The sequence below is a fragment of the Chiroxiphia lanceolata genome, chromosome 9 (genome assembly GCF_009829145.1).
Source record: "Chiroxiphia lanceolata isolate bChiLan1 chromosome 9, bChiLan1.pri, whole genome shotgun sequence".
Lineage (NCBI taxonomy): Eukaryota > Metazoa > Chordata > Aves > Passeriformes > Pipridae > Chiroxiphia > Chiroxiphia lanceolata.
Window position 1 is genome coordinate 4788904 of NC_045645.1, and position 18023 is coordinate 4806926.

At 60.0% G+C, this 18023-nt stretch overlaps 3 protein-coding genes across 5 annotated transcripts; 1 reads left to right on the top strand and 2 right to left on the bottom strand.

The window, feature by feature from the left end:
- Positions 1–4300: 4300 nt before the first annotated feature.
- LOC116791248 (selenoprotein Pb-like) lies at positions 4301–7601 on the bottom strand. 2 transcript variants are annotated; one of them, XM_032697058.1, is made up of 5 exons: positions 7494–7601; positions 6518–6735; positions 6205–6417; positions 5932–6067; positions 4301–5301 (listed from the first exon to the last, which is right to left on the bottom strand). In XM_032697058.1, exons 2-5 carry the CDS (start codon positions 6718–6720, stop codon positions 5056–5058), a joined length of 798 nt encoding a protein of 265 aa, XP_032552949.1. In that variant the 5' UTR covers positions 6721–6735; positions 7494–7601; the 3' UTR covers positions 4301–5055. The 2 variants fall into 2 exon arrangements, with proteins under 2 accessions (XP_032552949.1, XP_032552948.1); XM_032697057.1 differs by having other exon boundaries at positions 7489–7595.
- Positions 7602–8984: 1383 nt separating this feature from the next.
- HPDL (4-hydroxyphenylpyruvate dioxygenase like) lies at positions 8985–11921 on the top strand. 2 transcript variants are annotated; one of them, XM_032696981.1, is made up of 2 exons: positions 8985–9055; positions 10230–11921. In XM_032696981.1, the coding sequence occupies exon 2, from the start codon at positions 10241–10243 to the stop codon at positions 11423–11425; it is 1185 nt and encodes a 394-aa protein (XP_032552872.1). In that variant the 5' UTR covers positions 8985–9055; positions 10230–10240; the 3' UTR covers positions 11426–11921. The 2 variants fall into 2 exon arrangements, with proteins under 2 accessions (XP_032552872.1, XP_032552873.1); XM_032696982.1 differs by lacking the exon at positions 8985–9055 and adding an exon at positions 9434–9474.
- Positions 11922–12487: 566 nt separating this feature from the next.
- Positions 12488–17384, bottom strand: MUTYH (mutY DNA glycosylase). Its single transcript, XM_032696980.1, has 14 exons — positions 17314–17384; positions 16492–16531; positions 16089–16162; positions 15912–15953; positions 15764–15835; positions 15443–15556; positions 15070–15167; positions 14655–14799; positions 14483–14555; positions 14220–14405; positions 13873–14018; positions 13502–13651; positions 13310–13360; positions 12488–13055 (listed from the first exon to the last, which is right to left on the bottom strand). Exons 3-14 carry the CDS (start codon positions 16143–16145, stop codon positions 12951–12953), a joined length of 1239 nt encoding a protein of 412 aa, XP_032552871.1. The 5' UTR covers positions 16146–16162; positions 16492–16531; positions 17314–17384; the 3' UTR covers positions 12488–12950.
- Positions 17385–18023: the final 639 nt, after the last annotated feature.

An 18023-nucleotide genomic window follows, 5' to 3' on the forward strand; every position in this document is an offset into this window, starting at 1 on the left:
GCTGAGCTCAGCAGAAAGGAGCCCTCTTGGCCCATCACCCCCCCTTTCAGCCACTGAAGTTCCTTCCCCTTAATTAGAGATGCTAAAATAACCGGGGAATCATTTTGCAGGCTACAAGAGTATGAATAAAAGATGGCAAAGTGAGGGGGAAACAATGCTCCTGTCAGCTTTCAGCATCAGGTATGCCCTGGCCTTGGAGACATGAGTGGGTCGCAGAGTCCAGCTGAGTGGGAAGTCAGAATCAAGCCAGGGCTGGAGCTCATTCCTCTGCCCTCCATCACTCAGGGTCCCACTCCCTCTCTGTGGGCAGAGATCACATGATAACCCATCCCAGCCTTTTACCCTCTGCATTTAACACAGTTTGTTAATGGTAATTAAAATGTAAGTAGCTCTGGGCACAGAATGTTATTCTAGGGAAGGAGGGGAGAAACAGGTGGGAAACAACACACTGAACCAACTTCACTTTTTTCAGGGAAAAAAGAAAAGGATCTGTAATGGAGAAAAGACAACACAGACTCTGTGAGCCGAAAAACAACACAGAAAAGGATGAAAGCTGGACAAACTCAGACTCAAGGAGAAGCTACAAAATCCTAGCGATGGAGGGTAATTAACAGTGGAACAGGGGAGTGTTGGAACTTAGGCAACGACTGCTGGCCCAGCCAAGAGAGGCTCCATGGAGCTGGAGTGGGCAGACCTGCCTGTGGCTGTGCCACTGGATCTGGGCACACAAGGCATCTGCCATCATCCCAGGCTGCTCTCAGCAGCAGGATTTGGGAGCCAAGTATCACACCCAACTTGTCTGGAGGAGAGGCAGATGGAAAGAGACAGGGCAAATCTCCCCTCGGCAAAAAAGGAGCATCTTGCTAGCTGCTTCCCCGGCAGGAGGGTAAGAGAGGGGAGCATGAGTTTTAGCAAAGCTCCTGTGAACACAAGGACCTGCACAGAATCCAGTCTCAGCCTTGGGCACCTGCTGTCTGGTGCAAATCCATGTATGGTGAGATGGGCTCAAATACATGTGCTGGTGAGATGTGTCTCTCCCAAAGTGTATGTTGGGTTTGATCTACTCACACTGGGCTCCTTTCAACCCCCTGATCTAAATCATAAATAACAAAAGCAGACTGTGCTGGGTGGACAAAGAGAGGAGGTGAAGCCACAAAAAGCTGTGCCATGGTGGCACAGAGAGCAGCCGTGCAGGAATGAGAGCTTTGGTATCCCATGGGGCTGGGGCTCCACCTCTGCCTCCCCCAAACCACTCTGGACGCACCAGGATGGAGAGAAAGAGCTGGGATAGGTCTCTTGTAGGTCATGGCCATGGACTTAAAGACCTCTGGAGTAAAGATAGAGGTTATAGGGGAAACAGCAGGAGAGGCAAACCTGTTGAATGTAGCTTTGCTCAGAAGTCAGAGAGGTGTGTCCACCTCTGTCTCTGGGGACTGCTTTGGGGTGACCCTGCTCTCTCTCTGCCAGCAGACAAACAATGGGGCATGCCAAGCAAATGGGCTTTGAAAACCCAGGGACTGGGGTCTATCCTGCTGGGGGCCTCATGCCCAGCCTGGTTCCACGAAGAGGGAGATGGGAATGAATGAGGCCAAAATCTGACATACTTCTGCAGCCCCATCTTCATCAACCTCCCACACCTGAGACCACGTAGGGAACAAGAGTCACTGCTGCTGGTTCACCTCTGCTGCTGTTTCTCTGCTCTGTCCCATCTCCTCGGGCAACGCTACACCAATTCTGGGCCTCTTCACCAGGGTCAGCAGCAAGTTGGCCAAAGCCACCAATGGTCTCTCCATCCCTCATTCCCCAGCTCCTAACCCGCAATGGAGATAGGTGGCTGCCATCCCCAGGCAGCAACAGTCACCCCAACCCCATGGAAGCCAGAGGGGCCCGGCTGGGCTGGACTTGGGAGACAGAAATGCAGCCGCCCGCATTTATTTTGCCTAACAACAGTGATCCCTCTGTATATTTTCATTCTGTTTTCCTAGGCTCAGCTGCCTCCTCAATGAAATGTTTCCAAAGCAGCCTGGCTTGGCAGCACGCCAGCCCCGGCTGCCAGATGAATGGGCGGAGGAGGAGGGACCCATTCCTCTTCTTGACACAGCATCGCTGCACAAGAGGCCTCTGTTGACATTAGGACTGGCTGTTCCCCCTCTCCCAAGAGGATCTGCCTGGCCCTCAGTAGGAGCAGCATACAGGGCCAAGGCTTCATGTAATGTGAAACTGGCATCTCTCCTCCTCTAGAGTGGTGGCACAGCCACAGGTACCAGGGTACCACAGTGCACCCTCCTCCAGGGTGGTGGCACAGCCACAGACACCAGGGTGCCAAGCAGCACCAGGACCTGAAGTCAGCCCTAGTTTCTGGCCCTGGACCCCCCCAGCTGAGCCAGCCCCCCTGAAAGGTGAGGATTCCTTGGGGCTCTATGACTGCTACCATCACTCTCCAAGACACCGGTGATGTAGAGAGCCTGTTACCTTCCCCAAAACACCTCTCCTCCACCCCACCAGCAGCAAAGCTCTCCCACAACATCGCAGGACTGCAGACACACACAGAATTTGCAGAGCTCCAGGTCTCTGGTGTCTTTCAGGGGTGAGTAATGTCACAGGGGTCCCAAGCAAGCCCAAACCCTTCAGGCCTTTGGACAATAATATATGGAGTAGCATCATCTTCACCCTAAACCCTTGCCATTACACAGTCATGCAGGACTTCACCCAAACAGTGTCACAGCTCTTTTCCATACCTCAATTTCTCTACCCAAAGCAAAATGCCAAGCCAGGCCTTCAGGGCTGGAAATTCGCCTACTGGGAAGTAATCAAATGGTAGCAGTTGCACTGGACTACACACCCAGCACCAGATGGGATCCCTCAGCAAGGGAATGCAAATCCTTGTATGCCCCTCTCATCACCCTTCACCTCTTTGCCAGGGACACCTTTAGGAGCCAAGCAAGGAAAGGATGGGGAATTTAACACAGGTGAAGTGCTGATGAAACATCAGAAGGCAAAACAAAGAGATAAAGCCATCAGCATCCTGCCAGTCTGCGCCTCTTCCCCCTGACTGGCTCCTCTGGCATCTCCTGCTGGTGGCCAGCACCCAGCTGAGGCAAAACAAGCACCAGAGCCTGGACAGAGCAGCATCCAGCAGCACACACACAGGGACACAGCCTAATCGTACCAGCCTCGGTGGGGAGAGGGCTCTGCCTGGATCTGGTGGAAAAGAGGCCAACCACGCATTGATAAGATGAATTAGTTGTCTCAGCAGCACCGGCAAAATGAGCGAGAGGAGCGGAGCCCGTGAGGCCCGGCCTGCTTTGTTTCAATTACAGCAGCTGCCAGAAGAAAAAGATAACCTCAATATTGATGGCAGGAGCAGCAGACAGAGGTGCCCTTGCAGGCTACTGGAAGCAGGTAGAGGAGGAAGGGGGAGGAGGGATGGAGGAGGGAGAGCAGAGTCTCAGTCAGTAGTCCATGGGAGAGCTTGGCTGGCTCCCTCAGACCAGTGAGAAAGACCCTTCTGTTCTCATTGGCCTCATCCCCATGAAGAACAGCTTCTCTTCACCCTGGTTCTTGTCCCGGTCGCTGGGCAGAGCATTCTCCAGCAGAGGCAGGCTGGAGGGGTGCAGAAATCCAGCTTAGAGCATCAGCAGTAGGACACACACCACACATGGCACCTCATAACGCTGAGCAGAAAAACATCTCTTTGCTCCCCACTCAGGCTGTGGGGCCTGGAAAGGAGGTGGGCAGCTCAGGGAAGGTGTTGAGTGGGGCTGTGTGGGATGATGGATGGAGCTGGAGTAAAGGGCAGATCCAGGCCTGGGGGTGGCCCACGGTGCAGGCAGGTGTGACTGCCTGTCAGGGACACAGCACTCAACTTCCTGAGGGCTGGGGAGCCCCACGGTGTGCTCATGCTCATAGTGGGGACCAGTCTGGGCACTGGGGACAAGATGCCCACAATGACTTTGGACTGCATGTGGGAACAAACAGCAGCCTGGGGCAGGCACCCCAACACCACACCTACGAGGCAGAGATGGAGGTGCCGAGCCAAACATCCTCCTGGCTGCACAGCACTGATGCCCTGTGCTCCCATCCTGGCAGGAGGAAACCAGGTTTGAAGAGATGGGGTCTCTTCAGTCTTCAACCCCTTTACCTCCAACCAACCCCTGCCCAGGGGATGCAAATCACCACCGGCTGCTGCATCACGGGGTCTCCATTCAGGCCTGTGTCCCTCCCTGTGCCCAGAGCACAGATCAGCACTGAGCAAGACCCCCACCCTCCCTGGGCCCACCAGAGGCCAGACTGAGCAGCGGTCACTTCACAGAGGTTTTATTTGTACTCTGGATATCCGCATCACCCTCCCACCTCGCTTCCCCCCAGGAGAGACCCCAGGATCCTCACCCCATCCTCCCAGGGCTGTGGGCCCTTCCATACGGCCCCTGGGTCTCCAAGAGGGGACAAGGCCACCATCTTGCGGCCACCCACCACCACTGCACATACCCGTGTGCACGGTCTGAGGGTCCCCAGGATGTGACAGCTATGGGGGCACGGGGTTTGGACCATGGGGAGCTGCGACATCCCACCACTTCTCGTGCACCCCTGGGACCATGTCCTGCAGGGTACACGCTGTCCCTCCGCTCGCTCCCTGGCCAGGACACCCAGGGGTGCCCCAGAAGTGTTGGGATGGGCAGAGGGTGCTGGCAGTGCTGCTTCCATCCCAGCTCTGGCCCCTCCATCCCTGCCCTGCTGCTCCATGCAGTGTCAGCCAGCAGTGACCAGGGACCTCCTGGTTTGCACAGCGGGCTTCATTGAGCATGGAAAGGCAGACAGCAGCAGAGGAAGGCTCAGAACTGAGCCCTGGGGTGGAAAATGCAGCACTGAGCAGGGTCTGAGGGAGATTTCCATCCCTACCCCAGTGTGGGAGTGTGACCCACATGAGGGATGCTGGAGGGAGTTGTACCAGTGCTGCTGGTGACCAGCAGCCCAAAGCAAGTCCTTCCATGCCTCTGTGAAGTGAGCTGGGGTGTTCTGCACACTACTGGGTTCTGCAAGGCTGCCCAGCCTGGCTTAGTGCTCATTCCCCTCCTTCTGCTTCTTCCCCTGGTGATGGAGATGATCATGGTCTCTATGGTGGTGGTGAGGATGGGCAGCAGGTTCGTGGTCCCCACTTGGGTTTGTGGCTCTCTCGTTGCTGACCTCATGGTGGCGATGAGGATGGACGGGCTTGTGCTGGTGGATGGGGGTCCCTGAGTCCTTCCCTTCGTGTTCGGGAAGTGGGCTCGGGGTTGCAGGGACCTCCGTGGTACTGTTAGCCTGAGGAAAGTAACACAAGGACTGGTGTGGAATGTGAATGCCCACAGAGCCCTGCAGAAAGCCTGGGAGCACGGCTGTGAGCTGGGAGGAAGGCAGAGCAGCATGTGTCATACAGAAAGCTGTGGGTCAGAGCAAAGGCTCTCTGGCCCAAGACACAGAGAGGACAGGAGAGGCTGGAGCACACAGAGCACAAGCCTCTGTACCTGAATCCCTTGGCTCAAGCCGTCAGTGGTCCAGAGAAAAGGGACTTTGCATTTAATATTTCTGGATGGATTTTTCTCCTAGGAAGTGACTAATCGCCTGCTGAGCTCAGAGCTGTGTCCTTTTCTTTGCTCTGAGCTTGCCACTTCTGCATGCACTGCCTGCCCCTTTCTTATATGAGAAGAGTCCTAGTTAGCTTTCCCAGACCTGGGCTATGACCCCTTTAGTCCATTCTTTCTCAGTCTGAAAGCTCTGACCTATTTAAGTGCCCTTATTCCAGACCTTTCATCACCTTCCCTCTAAAACACTGCCAAGGGCAGCTGCCAACCCCGGAGCCTGTCCCCAACATGGAGATAACATTGTTTCTCGTGGTGTGCAATGCCAGAGGAGAGAAGGAATCCCAGCTACAGTGAGCATCCCTGCTCTTACCTCCTGTGTAGCGTTGGGGTAGAGGGAGCAGTTGCCGCAGAAGTCCTTGCTGTGGGTGAAGCGGATGGCCGACTCCACGTAGGGGAAGTAGAGGAAGCTGAAGGGCAGCTGGATGTGGAAAGCCAGGCGGCCGCACCTGAGAGGAGAAGCCACGGCCTGGCTCGAGACGGGGTTTTGGGGTTCCCCCAGCCCAGCCATGGGGGTAGATTTTGGAAGCCCACCAAGAGCTCTGTAACCCCCAGGAAAGCCTCAGGCGAGTCGGGGGCCACTCACCGGTCATAGACAAGGAAGTCGTCCTTGTCGCCCCCCAGGACCTGCCAGACGTCGGGGTCCTCCGGCTCCGGCTGGAGGACGGGGACTCCCGGCGGGGCGTGGCGCTGCAGCTCCCCCAACATGGCACGGGACAGCGGCGCCTTCTCGTTGACGATCATGTAGCGGATGCCGACCATGCCCTGCCGGGCCAGCCGCTCCCGCAGGCCCCCAAGGCTGTGGGAAGGAGGTGCTGGGAAGGGGTGCCGGGGCAGGGGGCTGCTGAGACCCCCCCGAGATGGTGGAGCTTGGTTTGGGGCGGGGGAGCAGGGCTCACCTCTGGGCCTGCGTCAGGCAGAAGTGTCAGCTGGCCTTCAGCAGAGCCACCACGGTCACCTGCCCTGCCGCCCCCTCCATGGGGCTCGAGCCATTGATGCTCCATGCCGGTGCCTCCTGGCAGATCCGGCTGCTGTTGGCCACCTCCTCAGAGGCTGAGGCCAGCCCCAGCCAGGTGGCCAGGGCCAGCACCAACAGCCCCATCCCGGACCCTGGGCGCTGGCAGGAGGACACGGGGTGTTATTCTCCTCCCAGATCCACTGCAACCCCAAACTACCTCCCTGCACCTCCCGCCGGGCAGACAAGGACTGGTGGGCAGTGTTGGACTGCTCCCAGCATAGCACTGGGAGCCAAGAAACCCTGCTCAGGGGGGGCAAGGAGAGGGAGATGAAGTAGGGGATTGGGGTGTCCAGCTCCCAACCAGCCCAGCAGCTTTGCTGCGTCTTTTGTGGGCACCCACTGCCACAGCACCTTGTTCTCCCCAGCAGTGAGACACCCCTCCACACAATAGGAGATGAAGATGCTGCTCCTCCCATGGGCCTTGTCCACCTCCCTAATGCCATAAAAAAAACCCAGCCCCAGGCAGAGGTCTGTCTTTGTCCCAGAGGGGAGCAGGGATGCAGCCCTCATCATCTCGGCTACCAGTGAGGAGTCGCTGGGACAGGAATGGTTTCACCTTCAGGTCACCTTGAGAATCCTTTATGCCCCATGAAGCATTTTGGGGGTACACAGAGCCTTTAAAGCCCTTGCCTCTGAATATCTGCCTGAATTCCCTTCCTCTCACAACCCCCTAACCATTCCCACCCCAAGATATGCCCCGTCCCTCCAGCATCCAGCAGGTTTAATGGGCAGGGGGAGGATATAGGACGGGGGGGATGATCTGGGGAAGGAGCAGGGAGCTGCAGGGTCTGGCCAGGATGGATGTGCTCTCAATCCCCAGCCCTCTCCCCCGCGAGAACGAGTCCTCAATACCGCACTTCTCCTCGCTGCCGTCCTCCCTCGCTCCCAGTCCCAGCAGCTTTCAGCAACTTCCAGCCAGCCTTGGTCTCCCTTTTATCTCCTGTCCACTCTCCCCGCCCAGGAGGGAGGAGAAGAGCCTGGCTGGAACAGGGACTGCTCCCTGGCCACCACCGCCTGCCTCGAGGGGATGGCAACAAGGCAGGCACTGTCCCCCTCGGTGCCATGTGGCTTCGGGGTCCTGCTGCCACAGCCCAGCCCGTGCCACGCTGGGGCAAAGCGGTGCCTGGTGCCAGGCTGGCACAGAGGGTGACTGTGCTGAAGGGAAAACACAGGCACAGCCACTCGAAATCACCCCATAGGCACAGGAGGGCTGGGGGCACTGCCAAGGGCACTGCTTGCACCGAAGGGCTGCAGGACTGTGGGGTAACATCGAACAGTACCATCCATGCACAAGGTCCGAGGGGAGCCACCCTGCCACCCTGCCTCTGCCACCCTGCCTCTGCCACCCTGCAGCCAAAGAGATGGGCCTCACACCCCGCGGTGCTGCAGCTCCCTGCTCTGCACAGTGTCACCCTGTTCTGTTGTGTGGCCCCACAGCCATCCCCCAGTGTCCGATCCCATGCCTCCTGTCCGGCCCCACACCCGTGGGGCTGTGGTCGTGTGAGGAGCCGGTGCTCCCTTGGGAAATCACAGCAACACTGGATTCCACCCCCCAACCAAACAAGAGGAGCTCACCACTCTGGCAGCACACGGACATCTCTGCAAATATTTGAGCAGTTTATTGTACCTGGGCTCTGTACAAAAACATGATAAGGCAGGGAAGGGCAGCAGCCACAGTCAGAGTGGGGGCAGAACATGATCCCAGACACATAAAGAGTGGGGATTCGTCGGAAAACAGCCACGAGTAGCAGGGAGAGAGAGGATCGCTGCTGGGGGGGTGGAGTGGCTCAGGGGTGTCTGCAAGGGCGTGGAGCCATGGGTTGGGATCGGGGAGCAGGCGGAGCTGCATGGGGTCAGCCTGGAGCAGCCCCATCTCATGCCTGACACCGGGCCTTCTGCAGAGCTCTGACCCCCACCCACCTACCTGCTGCTTCCCTAAGCCCCACCGGGCATCCCGGGCACCGTGAAGCGCCCAACACTGAGCGCGGGCACTACGTATTCGGGTTGGATTCGGGCTGGCACGGAATGACCCAACACAGACACGAGCTGTATCCCAGGGACCCCCAAGCTTCCACTTGGCAGCCGGTTCCCTCCTCCCTTGGCTCACCCCGAGCCGCGGTGCCCGCGCTCGTAAACCTGGGCATCTTTTCGCCCTACAAGCACCGCCCGCCCCGCACGGGTCGATAGGAACTGCGGCACCCGCAGCCTGCGGCGTTCACCGTGGCCAGGGGTTCCCTGCCCAGGACGGGAGCCGCCGATTCCCCCCGCCGGGACAACTCCCCAGAGCTCCCGCAGTGGCACCGCCACCCCCGCGGCTGGGCCCGTCCCGCCGTGCCCGGGGCATGCCGGGGAGGAGCGATCGAACCGCCCCCGGGGCCGGCCCTGCCCGGCATCCCCTTCGCCCGCAGCCTTGACCCCGGTGAGCCGCGGCCCGGGGGCGAGCGGGGTCCCCGCGGACAGGGGGGAGGGACGGGCCGGGCGGCCGGGAGCGGGGGCGGCGGGAGCGGAGCGGGAATCGTGCTGATCCCGCAGGGCGCAGCGGGAAGGAGGGCTGGAGGGAAGGAGCGCCGTCCCCTGCCCATGTGCTCGGCGGGGCCGCGGCACGGTCCTGCCTCCCTGCGTGGACGGGGAGCCCGGCGGGTCTCAGGGGCACTCAGCCCTGTGCGCTGGGAGCAGGGAGGGCTCGGTGTGCACAGCCCCTTCCAGAGGCAGGTGGGAGGGAATATTTCAGCAGGGGTGTGTGTGGCCCCCCAGCCCCCTGCACTCCTGTGCGCTCTGGCCGGGGTGACTGGTGCGTGCCATGGGGTCAGGGAACCTCAGTGGGATGCTCTGGAGAGGGTATGCCGATTGATTTTTTGGACGGATCTTTTTGCCTCCTTCAGCGTCGCAGGCATGTGGCTGGGTGGGGAGGGAGGCCACTTCTCCTGAAGTGTCCCTCCTCTGCCTCAATAGGGCAAGGTCATTGTCCCCAGCCTGCTGCAGGAAGCATGGTAGCTCCACACTGTTCGTGTTGGGGAGAGAAAGGGCACATCAGCCTGTAACCCCCACATTCGTGGGACAACCTTGGCAAACACTGGGACAGCACGGAAGCCTTTTGGCTGTAACTAGTGTGTTGCTCCATGTTTACCAGTCCAACCTCCATGTTCCTGGTACAGGACATTCTCCCCCACAACCCTTGTCCCCATAATCTTGCTTACACATACAGCACGCCTCCCACACTGGGATTCCTTGCTGACCTCCCTCTGGCACTCCCAAGGGACACGTGGCTCCAGAGGGGGCCCACTGGGCTGCAGCCAGGGCTCAGGGGTTTTCTCCTCAGGCACCCCAGGCACAGGGCAGGGCAGCAGAGTGAAGGGGTGGGATGTCTCAGCATCCTTGGGCAGACCTTTGCAGCTGCTGCAGAAGGTGGGTGCCCTTACACAGTGCAAATTGGCTTGTGAGACCACTTATTTAAATACACACATTTAAAGGGTGCAAGTTTACACACGTGTGCATCTGTGCACGCAGATGCACGTGGGCTCTGCGCAAGGTGGGGGAACGGCTTCTTCCCATGGCCAGCAAGCCCCCCCTGACCCCCTGCATCCTCCCTGCAGCCTGCCCAGCCATGGCAGCCTTGCTGAGCCGCCCCTGCTTCATCTCCCTCCACCTGCCCTACAGGCAGGGCTGGGCCCAGCACCTGGCCAACACCTTTCGCTTCCAGCCCGTGGCTGTGCGGGAGACGCCGCGGGTCCGGCAGCTGGCCCTGCGACGGGGATCCGCTGTCTTCCTCGTCAACGAGCGCCTGGCACCAGGGTCTGCCAGCACCTCCTCCCAGGAGTTCCTCTATGACACAGACCCCCGGCCCGCCTTGGGCACAGCCTCCAACGTCTGCTTTGAGGTGGACGACGTGCTGGGGCTCTGCCAGTGGCTGCAGAGCCAGGGATGCTCCTTGCTGGTGCCCCCCACTGAGCTGAGGGATGATGGCGGTTCTGTCACCTATGGGGTGGTGAGCTCCGTCATGGGCAACATCAGCCATACCCTTTTGGACCGATCTCGCTACCAGGGACCCTTCCTGCCTGGCTTCCAGCCCATCCATGGAGCCCCCTCAGCCACAGGGGATGGGATTGAGATCACCCACTTTGACCACATCACATATGTCTGCCCCCGGGGCGGCACCCGGGCAGCTCTGGACTGGTACCAGCGCTGCTTCGGCTTCCACCGCTTCCTGCTGAACCCGCAGGAGAGCCCGGCCGAGGGATACGTGCTGGGGGGGCAGGGGATGGGCATGCTGCTCCTCGCGCTGCAGAGTGCCCAGGGCACCCCAGCGCACGGCTGCAAGCTGGTCTTCGCCGAGTCCCTCTCGCGGAACGGCACCAACCAAGTCGACACGTTCCTGGAGCAGCACGGTGGGGCCGGGATCCAGCACGTCGGGCTCTGCACCACCGACATCGTCGCCACGACCAGGGCGTTGCAGCAGCAGGGTGTGCGGTTCTTCACACCCCCCGCCACATATTACAGCCAGGGGGGCAAAGCAGAGGAGATCCGGGGGGCCGGGCAGGACCCCCACATGCTGGCAGAGCTTGGCATCCTCCTGGACACCACAGTGCCTGGGGACAAGGGCCGGCTGGGCACTGATGCCACAGAGAGCCCTTCTCAGGAGTATTTGATGCAGATCTTCACCCACCCCATCTTCTCCGAGGAGACCTTCTTCCTGGAGCTCATTGACCGTCGGGGAGCACCGGGCTTTGGGGAAGGCAATATACGGGCACTGTGGAAAGCTGTGCAGGTCTATATGGACCAGCAGCAGTAGTGGCAACACTGCAGTCCTCCACCCTCAGCTCCCCATCCTCTCCACTCCAACCCTGGGGGCACTGCACCACTGTAGAGATCCCAGTGGGTGCTGGTGGCATGGCCCAGGTGGGCAGGGACCAAGGGAGCACTCCAGGTAAACCCAGAGCCAACTCAGCGTGGGAGCAAGACCCTCAGGGCCAAGTCCAGCAGGGGTCTGAGCATCCCCCAGGATGGAGGGTGATTTTTCTCCCTCCCTGGAGATTTATCAATCTCACACAAAGAACTTTCTGCCTCAGTTCATCTTAATTTATTGAGACTTGAGCCTGCAGCAGGGCCAAGAGCAGTGCTGGCACAGCAACACCCCCAGCTGTAGAGGAATGAAGGGCTGCCAGAGGGGAGTGGATAAGCCTGGGGCCTTGGGCAGACTGCTCACCAATGGTTACCACCCAGAGCACGGCCAGCCCCTGTGAGGGGCAAGTGGTGGCCTCTTGCTCCTCTCAATTAAAGAATTAACTTGCAAGTACTGCTTTGAGTTCTTAATCCTCCCATTTACAATGTGCTGAGTGCCAGGCGAGGATGAGAGGGCCATTTCTGTCCCTCAAGGCAGGCTGTCCCCACCCCTGCAGTCCCTAAATTGAGGTCATTGCCCCTTGCACCCCACCAGGACTGTCCCCAGTCCCTGCCAGCCCCCAGGCTTGTGCCTTTGCAAGGGTGCATCACAGTCAGGGAAAACCTCAGCAGGAACATTGAGGAACAACCAGGAAAAAAAAGGATAAAACCCTACAAAAACCCCTGGGGACAGTTGTTTGGCCTATGTAGGAGCAGCCTATGGGTAGGAGCAGCACAGCCCTCAGAGACTGATGCCTGCCCTCACAGGAGGAATGCTCTGGGTGCCCTGTTTGGGTCACCAGCAGTTAATGCTCAGCCAAGGGGTTCTTGGATGCACTAACAAAGAAATCCCTGCTGTCTCCAACCCAAATGTAGGGATCCTGCTGTCTGTCTTCACATTCCACCACAGGCTGCCTGACACCCCCAGCTTAGCACAGTGCAACAGAAACAGAAAGTCACGTAGAAAACCCCACACACTTAGGATTTATTATTAGAAAGCCTGTGGTTCAGGTTCAGTAAAAACAAGTGTATAAAAAGGACTGTTGGAGGCGGGGAAGGGTATGGCAGCATCCCCAGTCACTGGCTGGCCGATGAAGTGCAGGCAGGGGACAGGGCTGTGGGAGCAGTGTGGCCACAGCCTTCCCGCTGCCAAAGAGGAACCCCTGCTGCTGTGAGTCCATGGTGCCAGGGGCTGAATAACCCCAGGAGGGCTCCACCCAAGGGGGGAGGGCAGGCCTGGCCCCAGGACACATCCAGGACCGCAGTGGCCACATCCAGGCACAATTCCCACAGGGGAGCCAGTGGAAAGGACGAGTGGGAGACTGGTACAGTGCCATGTACTGGGCTTGCAGCAGCACAGGGACACACCATCCCCTGCCACGGGCAAGACTCCCCACAGGGTGGGTCTCGGGGGGGCTCACACGTGGAAGGTGCTGTCACGGGGCAGTCGGTGCCCGGAGGAAGGCGTGGAGGGAGAGCTGTGTCCCAGGGCAGGTGCTGCCTGCTCCCTGTGGTTTTGCCCCCCGCTTCCGCTTGGAGCCCTACAGGAGACAAGCAGTAGAACTAAATCAAACCCCAAGGGCCCCCACGGCCTCCAGGGATCCCCTCTGGAGAAAGGGGCCCCTGGTACTGGGGATATCCTGGGGCAGTGCCAGCCAGGCAAGTCCCCCTGCCACAGGATGCTCCTTGGACTGATCCCAAACCCCATGGGGGCTTCAGCATGGCACACCAGAGGCTGTCCCACAGCAACAGGGAGCAGCTCCTGGGGCTCCAGGCACCCTGGAGCGCTGCTCACCTTGCCAGGGCTGGTCTCCTTCCTGTGCTGCTTCTCATGCGCTTTCAGCACCTGAAGGGAGCACAAGAGAGCCCAGAGCTGAACAGCAGCTGGGTCTTGGAGCTGAGACAGCCTGCAGAGGCTGAGGGGATGGCAGAGGCTCTCCCAGAAAGACTGAGGGAAGGGAGGAGAGGCCCAGGTGCCCCCCAGTACCTTTTTCATGGCTGTGGACACAGCCGAGGCATGGAACTCCTCCTCTGTCACCCAGCGGGATGGGGAGGCAGGGTCCAGGGTCACATCCCCATCCAGGGGCAGGAAATAGACCACATACGTCTGGTGGATGTGGGAGAAGATGTGGATGACCTATGAGGGGATGGGAAGACACATGAAACAGGCAGCTGGCCTGCAGTGAGGGGTGCACAGCTCAGCTGCCCCACAAGTGCACCGAGTCTGCCAGGGCTCTGAGGAATGGAGCAGAGCTTGGGAAGGGTGACAGTGGGGAAGTGGGACCCTTTTCCCCTGTGCTGCATCCCTGTGGCTGAGCACAGGGGGCTCACACTATATCCCTCCGGCTCCAGGCTCACCTCTCCAATGAACCGCAGGCCTTTGGCTGCCACGGGCTGCCCCATCCAGGCCTGGAGGTGATCAGCCAGCACCTCCCTCTCCTTCTCCTCCTGCAGATCTTGAGCCAGTGGGAGACTTGGGAACTCCCAGAGTCCAGCCAGGAGACCTGGGGAGGAGGCATGACAGAAATGTGAGACAGCAAGGGGCACATCTGGAGACACGGAGCCTCCTCATAGCCCCAAGGGCCTCCTTTCCCCACCCCAGCAGGAACTGCATCTCCAGTGCCTCTCCCAGGCTGCTCTGTCCCTCACGCAGGTGGGAAGGGGCTGCGTGGTGCCTCCATCCCCCTCCTGCCCAGCCCCATCACCTGAGCTGGGTCTCTGCACGATGAGGTACTCGGGGCCCCCACGGCAGCCCCTCCGCTCCAGCACACACGTGGCCGTTCGCATCGCCCGCGGCTGCTTCTTTGCTGCTTTCCGAGGAAAGTTGGTCACCCCCAGGCTGCTGTCCCACGGCTCTGTGGCTGGGGGGCACAGGGGACAGTCCCCAACACCTGCAAACACCAATGTAACAGTTGCTGCAGGGCCCAGACCTGGAGCTACAACAGGGATCTCCCCCCGCGCTCACCACAGTCCTCAACATCGGGCACTGGGGCGGGTTTTCCAAACAGCTTCTGCGAGGCAAAGGCCACCTCCTTCTCCACCTGCAAGGAGGGACAGGAGCGGGGACAGGCTCATCCACCAGCCCACCCTGTCCCCATGCATGGCAACCCCTCAGGGCCACATTTTGGGGGCATACCTACCCTGCACCGTGCTCGGCAGTGCTGCTTCACAGGGCACTCCCCGCACAGCGGGGCCTTGGGCACACACACGGTCGCCCCCAGCTCCATCAGGGCTTGGTTAAAATCCCCGGGGCGGCTCCTGTCCACCAGGGCATTGGCCATGTCCCTGGACAAACAGTAGTGAGAGGCACAGGGCTCTGCAAGGAGAGCATCCCAGGACCTTTGCCTGCCTCCTGCCTGCCACGGACAATGCTCCTATGTAGGCACAGGTAACACAGCTCCTTTCTCCACTACTCCCAGCAGCACCACCTTCCCAACAGCTCCTGTACCCCACGCCTCTCTCCCTACACAGGCTCAGCTCCCCATGGCTCCTGAGTAGTCCTGTGCTTGGCCATGATCACCACAGCTCCAAACAGGGACAGAGCATTCCCCTTACCAGAGCCGGTCGATGACGGCCGGGCTGCTGGAGTCGGCACCGATGCATCGCAGGCGGCACAGCACACGGATCACATTCCCATCCACAACACCAGTAGCCTGGGACCAGGAACTGGGGTTACCATGCTGGGATGTGCTCCAGGCAAGGCAGGGAGCTGGGGTGCTCCCAGGATGGAGAGGGACACACAAGAGGCCAACCCATAGGCCAAGCTTGGGCAGCAGGTGAGATGCACCCCAAAGTGAGGGAAGAGCAAGAGCCAAGCACAGCCCTGAGGAGGAGCCCCTGGTTTGTGAGACCCCAGCAGCAGGACCCTGCCAGGAATGAGGCTGGGTGGCAGAGAGGGAAGACATGTCCAGTGATGCCCAGCTCTCACCTGGCCATACGAGATGGATGCGATGGCTCCCGCCGTGTATCGGCCCACTCCTGGCAGCAGCTTCTGCAGGGCCTCAGCCGTCCTGGGCATGTGGCCACCCAGCTCAGACACCACCTGGTAGAGAGGGAGCTGAAGTCTAGGAAGCAGCTGGGGTGGGTGCATGCGGGCAACTCGTTTTGCCCACAGGAAGACGGGATCCCACCCTCTGCAGCCTCATGCCAGCAGCTCACAGCCCCAGCAAGGCAGGGCAGGTGTGAGCCAGCACCAACCCACCACCCACAGAGGGGTTTGGAAATGCCCTCCTGCCCAGCTCCAGAGCACCTTCTTTGCTGCCTCCTGCAGACGCTTCCCTCTTGAGTAGTAGCCAAGCCCAGCCCACAACTCGTTCACCTCCTGCTCCAAGAGACACAGCACAGTGTTAATGGAGAGCCACAGGGCAGGGAGAGCACCCGATCCCAGTAGCACTCACCTCCAGGGATGCCTGTGCCAGAGCCTGCAGTGTTGGCCATTTCTGTGGTACAGAGGAAAGGGGACAAGTCAGGGACAAACAGAGCTGTGCTCTGCAGCTGGGGATCTGCCACAGGCAGTGGACATGTTCTCCAAAAGGGGCAGCCTGTGGGCACAGGACTCTGTGAGGAACAGTCACCTGCATCCAGCGGTTGTAGTAGTTGATCACTGTAGCCACCTGTGTCTGCTGGAGCATGATCTCGGACACCCACACTGCAGGGAGCAGGGCAGGCATCAGAGCAGAGGCCCCAGCACCACCCACACCTTGTGCTGTGGCCACGTGAGCACTGGCTACAAGCACTGCAGAGCATCCAGCTCACAGGATCCCTTCCCACCCCTCACCTTCCCCACATGCTACCCCACATGAGCTCCCCCAGGCCCAAAGTGGGCTCTCCAACCCTGCAGTGCCTTGCAGGGTGAATCAGTGGCTCTCATGGCCACTCCAGGCAGCTTGTTCCAAGGATGGCAACTGAAGCCACCCCTCACAACGCCACACACAGAGGGGCACCCCACACGTGCTGGGCACAGTCCCCGCTCCTCACCTGCGTACCCCCGTCTGTCGGCATCCGGCTCTGTCGCTGCCTGAAAGGGGAGGATCATGGTGTGAGAAACAAGGTGATACAGGACCTTGTGTGACACAAAGGGAACCTGCATGTAAAATAAAACTACTCGTGGTGTGTTTTGAATGCCACAGTGGGATTTGCAAAAAAAAAAAAAAACAAACAAAAAACTTTCCCCAAGCGCTCACAAGTTCTGAGTTCAAGTTAATCAAGTGACAGCCAAAGCAGCTTCTTCCTGGTGAAATGTCCCAGAGTCACCTTCGACGTCCAAAATTCCACGAGAGGAGCTGTCCCAGACCTGAGCCCCTCTACACAGGAAGTGATTGCAGGCAGATGTAAATCCCACAGAGGGGCCAAACAGTTCCCAGCACCACACAGGCAGATGCTGCTGTAAAGGAGGCTGCATCCTCAGCACCCCGTCACCCCTGAGCCACTGGCTGCCAGGCTGAGCACAGAGCAGGCAGGAGCTCTAACAAAAACACCCAGTGGGCTTAAAGCAAATACAAAGCAAATGCATGGAAAACCTCACTGCTGCAGGGTATCGCAGAGGCAGGAACAAAACAGGATTAAAAAACAACTAATCATGCCAGAGAAAAGAACTCCTGGTTGGAGGCTGTGTTCGAGAAGTGTACCCTGCTTTACTCTTCATACCTAGGGACTGGCTACAGACAACCCCCCAAGGAACTGCCACGACTAGCTGGGAGTGCTTCCATGAAGGTAGGGATGCACCACAAAGGGAAAGACACCATGGTCACTTCACCAAAGCTCCCTTAAGGCAAAGTGCTTCCCGATGTCTCCCCTTACCAGCGCCCTCCAAGGAAGGTCCCGCTTGCATCTGTCGTACCAAGCGAGCAGGTTCTTGCGCAGGGACTCGACCTCCGCCGGGTCGCTGAAGTGATGCCGGGCGGGTGGCGGGGCGGGCGCTGGAGCCGGGGCCCCTGCCGGGAGAGCGGGATCAGGGCACGAAGGGCTGCGGGGCTCGACCGCAGCAGAGGCGGGAGCTCGGCAGGGCCGCTGCCGGGTGGACGCGCACCGAGTGCGGGGCCTTACAAGGACCCAGGAGGCACCAGTGGCTGCCTGGGGGGCAGCAGAGGACACCCCACGCTCCCCCCAACCCTCTCGCTGCCGGGCACCTCCGCGGGGTGACGTGCGCTTCCTGCCCCGGCCCGCGCTGCCGCCGCTCCGTCGGAGCGCCCCGGCCGCCGCCGCCACCGCTGTCCCAGCCCGGGACCGGGTCATGGCGAGACCGCTCCCGCCGGGGCCGCCACGTGACACCTTCCCGGGAAAACATTTCCCGCCCCCACGTGGCCCCGCCCTCTGACCGCTCCAGCCAATCGTAGGGAGGCGCAGGGAGGGGCTCGCGCTCTCCCGCCCTCAGCGCGCGCACCGGGGCGGGGCCTCCCGGCGCGCGGCAGCCAATCAGCGAGCCGGGAGCAAAACGGGGCGGGGCCCGCCCCTTCTTCCGCCGGCCCGAGCGCCTCAATGGGGAAGGACCCCGGGGAGGTGTCCGTGCT

Coding starts and splice junctions, on each gene's coding strand:
- HPDL (XM_032696981.1), top strand. CDS start 10,241: ATGGCAGCCTTGCTGAGCCGCCCCTGCTTCATCTCCCTCCACCTGCCC.
- MUTYH (XM_032696980.1), bottom strand. CDS start 16,145: ATGCTCCAGCAGACACAGGTGGCTACAGTGATCAACTACTACAACCGC. Junction 15,168..15,442: donor CATCCATCTCGTATGGCCAG/GTGAGAGCTGGG, acceptor TCCTGGTCCCAG/GCTACTGGTGTTGTGGATGG. Junction 14,406..14,482: donor AGTGCCCGATGTTGAGGACT/GTGGTGAGCGCG, acceptor TGGTGTTTGCAG/GTGTTGGGGACTGTCCCCTG.